At 42.5% G+C, this 7,645-nt stretch overlaps 1 protein-coding gene across 1 annotated transcript in view; it reads left to right on the top strand.

Annotated features, from left to right (window-relative positions):
* The first annotated feature begins 2,739 nt into the window (after positions 1–2,739).
* Positions 2,740–7,645, top strand: part of LOC103399842 (cadherin-2-like) — an 87,710-nt gene continuing 82,804 nt past the window's right edge. Inside the window, exon 1 of the mRNA XM_008338467.3 lies at positions 2,740–2,990. Within this exon, the coding sequence (XP_008336689.1) occupies positions 2,949–2,990 (42 nt within the window). The 5' untranslated portion in view covers positions 2,740–2,948. The remainder of the gene's footprint in view (positions 2,991–7,645) is intronic.

The following is a 7,645-nucleotide window of genomic DNA, read 5'->3' as shown; positions in this document are numbered from 1 at the left end:
TTAGAGCTAATGAAGCAGAATGTGGAGGAGGCCCGATTCACCGCGTCCACACCACCTGACCACGTGACACGGTCACCCTAACTGTGGGCTGACGGACCGTGGAGAACTCAGTGGCGGGAACAACGTTTTTCAGACCCTGTCATGCATGATTTCAAACGGGTTCTAACATCCACACCTCCGTACCAGTGACTCATCACCTGGTCCTCTCTTCAGGCTGCTGTGGAAGTCATTTGCTGCTTCTGGTGAGACGATCGCCTCAGGTTTCCTTGGACGTCTGCTGAAGAAACGCATGAAAACACTGAGCAGCTGAAACTTTATATTGGTTTTTTTTTATGATTATTATAATTGTCATCTCAAGTTTTTAAATCTGCTTCTGCTTATTCACACTAATATCCAGGTGTGGGAATAATAAGAGTTTTTTGTCAAGGTTAAAGTATTTATGGTACATGTGATCAAATACATCCTCAGTAAAAAAGTATATTTTACGAAACAAAACAAAAAAATTGAAAAATAATAAACTATAAATGCAACAACATATTTTAAAGAATGTGATAGTATTTTCTGAAATTGTACACAGACAATATCAGAAAGTTCATTTATAAAATTCTAACATATTTAGCATCTCACGTGAAGGATAGGGGGCGCTATATGCAGGTATGTTATGTGGGCAGAACATGTGCGAAAATATTTGTGGTCCGACTCCCAACAATAAAAAAACCCATCAGGGACTAAACACAATAAAATATTTTTCTTCTTTTTTTTATATCTTATTTATATATTTCTTTATATCTCATCCAAAACCGACCCTTTGTTTGGTTCTTCCTAAAATAACTTTTGCTTCTTCTCCTAATTAAGTATGACATATTATGTGATACTGCCATCTACTGGCACATAATATAAGTCCGAGTATGCATGCCCAGGTTTTTTTTAACAAGTATTTTAGATATATATGTAAAATATCCTGTGATCAGCAACTTCATGTACATGCATCAGTATTCATGAGGTACTTTGCATTGACATTTATGGTTGTATATTGGTGCAGAAGGCGGGAAATCAGACTAATCCTCCTGCACCGTTTCTGGGCTAATGGTGATTTATTAAGTGAAGATTGCCTGCAGGTTTGCTTTTACACACTTTTATGAATCTCTTCTGTTTTTTTTTTTCACGTGGCATTTTCCACATCACACACTTCACTGAATACTAAGGCGGCCTGGTTCATGTGTGGCTTCATCTGCTGCGTTCATTCCGATGTGAGAACGTCTTGTTCGTAAGATGGTTTCTGAGGCGACTTTACTTCTTAATTAAGCGGCGGGCTAACAGAACAACTGAACAAAGAATTCCCATAATTCCTTAACGGAGTAGAATCCTGCACTCGGTGTTCTGGCACTTTCCTGTATTGACTGATCTGCTCTGCAAACACAGCAAAATGACAGGATTTAAGGTTGGTGTAGGAGGAGCCTGTGAGATTAGCTGGGACGGAACCTGACGCTGTGATTCGGATTGATAAGACAGCTGGGGTTTTATCCAGAAATCTTGCTTAGCAGAGCTTTACTCCGCGTTGAGAAAAGCCCATGTGTGCATCGGCATGTGTGTGTAGGTGTGTGTTTGAGTATATTGAGGTGTGCAGGCTGCAAGCTACAGAAGTGGAGTTGTTTAAACCAGTACAGAGTGGGCTCGGAGCCCAGTCCCGATCAGCGCACACGTGTTACACCCCCCCCCCCGTCCTCTCCTTCACTTCATATTGGTAATCTGTCTATCTGTTTCTTATTTAGTCTTTATCTCAGAGGCTCTCTCTGCTGTAGCTGCTGTTCTTTCCATCTCAGCCATCGTCTTTTTCCTCTTCAGTATCTGTCCAATTACGCAGCGCTGCATTTTCCTCCATCTCAGAGTCTGTTTTTCTTCCTTGGCTACGCTTCTGTTTTCCATTCTTCTTTACTCACAGTAGAATTTATCTCCTTCCATACTGGCCACTTCCCAAACGCTGCATGTACGTTGCTTTAATGCAAAGGAAAGAAACAGATAAGCAATATTTCAATTTTATTATTCAAATCCTATTAAAAGATTAAGAAAAAAAAAACTAGGCCTATGCAGAAGTGCCTGGAACCTGTAGTTCACTGAACCGACACTAGGGGACAACCCAATATTTTGGTGATAAAAATTTTGTTTGCTCAAAATTTAAGAAACAAAATATTAAAGAGGACAAATATATCTATATATTTTTATATATTTGTAATTGTACGTGTTGCTCCAAACTATGAATCACCCCAGTGATTAACAACGGACTGACAGGAAGACTGGGCTGCACCTTCACTGCCTCCTGGTGTGGAAGAGGAGTTGTGCTTCCTCAACACACTCCACCCCAAATGGTCATGGGATTAGAACCAGGAATCCTTCCATTAATAGCCTGATCCTGTAACCACTACATCATGGGTTGCTGTTGCTAACACAATCTAATATTTAGTATAAAATGTCTCAATGTCCCCTGGTGGAAGGAAATGTTCTGATATTAATCCTTTGGACCAGGACATCTAATCTGAATTTTAGCGCCGCTGTCTGTACACCAAGTAAATGTTCTTATTAAATACTTGTTAGAATGATCGTTTGTCTCCATGTACTGCACATCGATGGGATACAAAATAGTAAGTGGTAGTGGGAGAATAAATCCATGGTATACTGTAATGTTTCACCGCACTGTGCCTTTAACAAGAGCTGGCCCTTTAAACAGGGCAACCAGTGTCCGCTAGAGGGCAGCAGTGACGGCACTTCCAGGGAGCCTGGAATGACAGTGGGCAGAGACAGAGGAGGATCTCAGTCCAAAGCCTGGTGGAGGGGGAAGGCAGACAAAACCTCATGCCGCCGTGGTTTAGTAGCAGGAATTAAAAAGGAAACGCTGACGTCCTGAGCTGCGCGTCGGTTCTGGAACACGAGGATTAGAAGAACACGAGAAAATGCGTCGTTCCTGGATCTGGCTTGTTTTGGCGGCGGTGCAGGTGAGGATGTGATTTGCTGTAATTATTTTTTACCCGGAGTCAGCTGTGGTTGTGGAAGGCTGCAGCAGCAGGGATGGAGGATGGATGGATGGATGATGGATGATGGATGATGGAGGATGGATGGATGGATGATGGATGATGGATGATGGATGATGGATGATGGATGATGGAGGATGGATGGATGGATGGATGGATGGATGGATGATGGATGATGGAGGATGGATGGATGGATGATGGATGATGGATGATGGATGATGGAGGATGGATGGATGGATGGATGGATGATGGATGATGGAGGATGGATGGATGGATGATGGATGATGGATGGATGTTTGGTGGATGGACGCACGGCTGCCTGTTAGATCAGATGGAGGCTGTGCTTTTGTTTGCAGTTTTTGTTTTTAAACATTGTTTTATTTTAAAAAGCAAACTACGAGCCGAGCGGCCGGTGTCGGAACAGACAATGGACTGGTGCTGATCTCAGACCTGCTGCGGTCGCAGCCCTCCATCTGTTTATAGATCTGTCCACGCAACTAGACAAACGCACGCACGACCTGGTGGAAGGTAAAGCGTGGTCGATACACACTGGGGAGTGTGCGCGCACGCTTTTGTTGCATTGTTACTTATTTAATTTAATATTTTATACTAAAGAGAACCAAATCTGGTCCAGATGAACCACATGGTCGAGCCTCGTGATTTGTCATAAATTAGTTTGTTTATTTGAGACAATTTCTAAATTGAAATAGGAGTTAACGTCATTAATTTATTTAGTTGGTGTGTGTGTGTCATCTACTGTATGAAGAAGCTTCAGTCTTTGTTCCGATTCATCCCGAGAACAAAAACCTGCTCCTGATGAAGCTGAGCCTTCAGTCAAATTCTGGATAAAAGTGTGAAATAAAGTCAGGTTGGGATTAGACAGATTAGACATTTTATATGAATTTGTGTCAGTTAAACTGGGAATTCAACAAGAGGCAGGTGTCCCTCTTCGTGTCAAGGTCCACCTCTGGTCTCATCACAGACCAGAACCCACAGTGGTCTGCATTCAATAAAGCCACAATTTTGTTGCTCCTGTAAAAAGTCAGATTGACGGAGGAACTGAAGTGAAGTAAGGATTAAAATTGTTCTTGGATTAGAACCTTTGTCTTAAATAAAAGAACATCACATTTCTGTTGCTCGGAGAACGGTAGTCAGGAAGATCTCCAACTGCTTCTGGATTAAATTAGGAATATGTTTTGTTCCTTTCATTTCTCCTGTATTTGGGAACGCCATGGTTTTACTTTTTATTATGAGCAGTGAGGTTTAACCTCAAACAAAATCTGGTCTCAAATAAAAATTAAACTCAGGATGATGTCATGATCTGTGGATCTATAAGAATGAAGACTGGCCTGAATTAATTTGGATTAGATAATCTCATTTTAGGATGGAAATATTGCAATTTTTCACTTTCAAAATCCATCAAGAGGCCTGAATTCAACCACCTAACTGGCCAATTTTGGCCCGCAGGCTGTATGTTTGACACCCCTGAGTTACATTGTCTAAAAATGAAAGATTTTTTAGATTTTTCTTTTCTTTTTATAAAAGGAGTAAGAATAATTCTGTTATTCCCATAATTTTCTCTGACAGGGTTGAGGATCGTTGATGATCCAAACTGAAACAGAAACTCATTTGTCTGGTTTTCTTCTCTTTCTTTCGTCAGGATAAGTGTATGAAGAAACATAAACCATAGGGTTTTACAGTGGAACAGAAAATGATTTCAGTGGAATTGTGTCTGTGGTTACCAGATTTTACCAGTCTAAAAACAGTTGAAATGTTTATTTATTTTTAAGATAAATTAAAGATATTTTCCCCAGTACTATTTGCTTGTCATTGTGACACATATGAAATTTCAGTATTTCTGCAACATGCAGGTCATTTAACACCAGGACAGTGTCTTATAAATATCCATTTCATTCTGTGTATTCAGTTGACTTTTCTTCCTGTACCCTGAACTGGAACATTTCTATGAGACAGTGTTTTATAAAGGAGCCCAGAAGCAGCTGCCTGCTCTGACAGCAGCTTCCTGCAGATGTGTAGTCGACACACCGTGAGGTGTTCGAGGAACCCTGCTGTGATGGTAATTGTTCAGTGGGAGGATTTAAAGTATTAATTGTTACTTATGGCTCAAAATTCCACCTAGTGTTTAATGGTTAGTGAGCTAATGGCGAGCAGGAGTCGAGCTCACCGGCTGCAGTGGTTGGAGTCGGCAGCAGGTCAATTAAGGATTCCTCATTTGTTTCAGCTGCAGACGCTGTGAACAGCAGCACGCCCGACCGCCGCTGCAGCCACACCGGACGTTTCATTACATTTCAAATGGACAGGATGAAATATCATGCATCAGAGTTTTTCTGACAGTAAAATAAAATGTCCTGCAGCCTGTGACTCACAGTGAACGTGACCTCTGTTTGACTGCTGTGACTGAGAGGGGATGGGGGGGGGGGGCTGACAGCTGAGGTGATGGAGGCAGGGAGTTTTGGATGTTTTCTTTTTGTCGTTTAGAACAGTGGTTGCCAACCTTTTTTGGTAGCAAGGAGTGGTCGGCTGGTACCAGCCGTTACTGTTGACCGGTGGTACCACGCCATCATTGAAGGATCACATTTTCAAACTAAAACATCTTTTAGAACAGTTTTTTTTCAACCTTTTTTGAGCCACAACACATTCATATCATCAGGAAAAACCCCACAACACACCACCAAACCACCCCCACCCCCCAACCTACCACCACCTCCCACATTGATGCCACCTATCCCCAAATTCCAGTTTGGTTTGCCTCCGAAACCGTTGTAGAAACTCTGACAGTTCTCTGAATCTGAACGTGATTCTTCATTGTCTTTATGTTAACTGATTGTTCTAGGACAGAACTTGATTTATGAGACCTGTCCAGGATTTAGGCCCGCCCCCACACGATGACTCGCAGCCTTGCCTGCGGCCTTCCCGTGACCCTGAAAAAAGATTAAACTATAAAATTAATGAATAAACAATCTGTGTTTTCCTTGGGCCTGTTCAGAACTGACCTGTTAGCTGTTAGCAAGCAAGCAGCGACTCAGCAACTAAAACTCAGTGTAAATTGCTGTACAGTTCTCTGCACTCTGACCACTGGTTGATTTTTCTGTATTATTTGAATATCTCAGTATATTTCGACTGAGTGCCCGGCCTGATTTATTCTAGAACACTGTTGAATACATTATCAACAGGAGGCGCTCCCTGCAGCCTCTCACCATATGTTTAGGGGTCCTCTGCCTTAAAAACGTAGAAGACAGTTTGTGAGCGTAATCATCAGCGATCATGTTGGCGTGTCCGGAGGCAGAGAGTTTAATCATTGTAAATAATAAATGTGGAAACAGCTGCCGTCTTCCTGCCGTACGGTGATGGTATAGATGTAGGCAACACCAAAGCTCCTCCTCCATCACTGACAGAGAGCTTCCAGAATACCTCTACATTTACTTGGCAGGAGGAGGCGCCGTTGCTAAGCCTCAGGGAACAGGCCATATGTACAGACACCGTGGGCCATTGGACTCCAACCAATGGGTTTGGTATGGACTGAATATAAAGAGATCAGAATGAAGGAGCAGACCTGAAAACCTCTCAAACTCCAGTGGGTTAAGAACTCATTTTTTCTAATCTCGACCGCAGCTCCCATCAGCCTAAAATAAGCAGCACTTCAATTTGGTTTATTTAATAATTTAGTCTAATGGGCTTGTTTTTCTGCTGCTGGTTTTCATCTCTTTTGTTCTCCGTCTTTACTGGTGCTGTGAGCCTGTACGCTGGATGCTAATGGGTCTGTTCTTTTGAGTTGCGATAACAGTAAGGAGGGAACGATGAAGTCCCCAAAAATCCCCAAAAATCCCGTAAAAATTCTGACGGAAGTGACGCGTTGGTCACAGAAATTAGACAAAGGAAACATAACAGACATCAAAAAGTGTAAGTGTGGAGTGGCTTAAGAATAGTTGATTTTTGAGGAACTGATTTGTGAGAAAGTGATATAAACCCAGACAGTGGGTTGTGAAGGTGGTGTGTTTCACTAGTACCAGCTGACCACTGTCTTCACGGGTGTGTGTGATGGTAGTGTGTGTGAGGAGCAGCTGCCCTCAGGGTCCTAACGCTGTCTCCTTCCGGACTTTCTGCCCCTTTGATAACACTCTGGTCCCTCAGTGGTGCTGCCATGCTGTCATGCCATGTTGTGTTTACTGACCTGAATTAAAGGAACTTGGTTCTTTGGTGTGTATTGGATTCAGCACCATGCACATAAAGATGATGACCAATCAGAGGCTGCGCCGCCTCTGATAAAGAGGTCAGGTCAGGTCGACTGTGGCGCCCTCATCCTCAGCTTTAGAGGATTTCACTTGATTTAAGAGGCACTTCAGCATCTACAGAGGGGATGGCAGCAGGGGTGTGGGTGGGTGGGGGGGCTTTGTGTCATGCACACACACTTTCTCACACAGAAATGCTAGGGACGTGTCCATTTTTAATTTGTGTTCCCTTTAGCATCCAAAAACATTTGAATAATTTTTATATTCATAGACATCACATCAGTCTTATCTGTTCATTTGTTACATCGATGATGTCATTAGGGCTGAAGCTAACGCCTCAAAAAACGTAGGTACACTGTCGCTCGTTAT

Source organism: Cynoglossus semilaevis, chromosome 2 (assembly GCF_000523025.1).
Source record: "Cynoglossus semilaevis isolate Cse_v1.0 chromosome 2, Cse_v1.0, whole genome shotgun sequence".
In the NCBI taxonomy this organism is placed as follows: Eukaryota; Metazoa; Chordata; class Actinopteri; order Pleuronectiformes; family Cynoglossidae; genus Cynoglossus; species Cynoglossus semilaevis.
The sequence above is the reverse complement of the archived record's forward strand: the minus strand, read 5'-3'. Positions and strand labels throughout refer to the sequence as shown.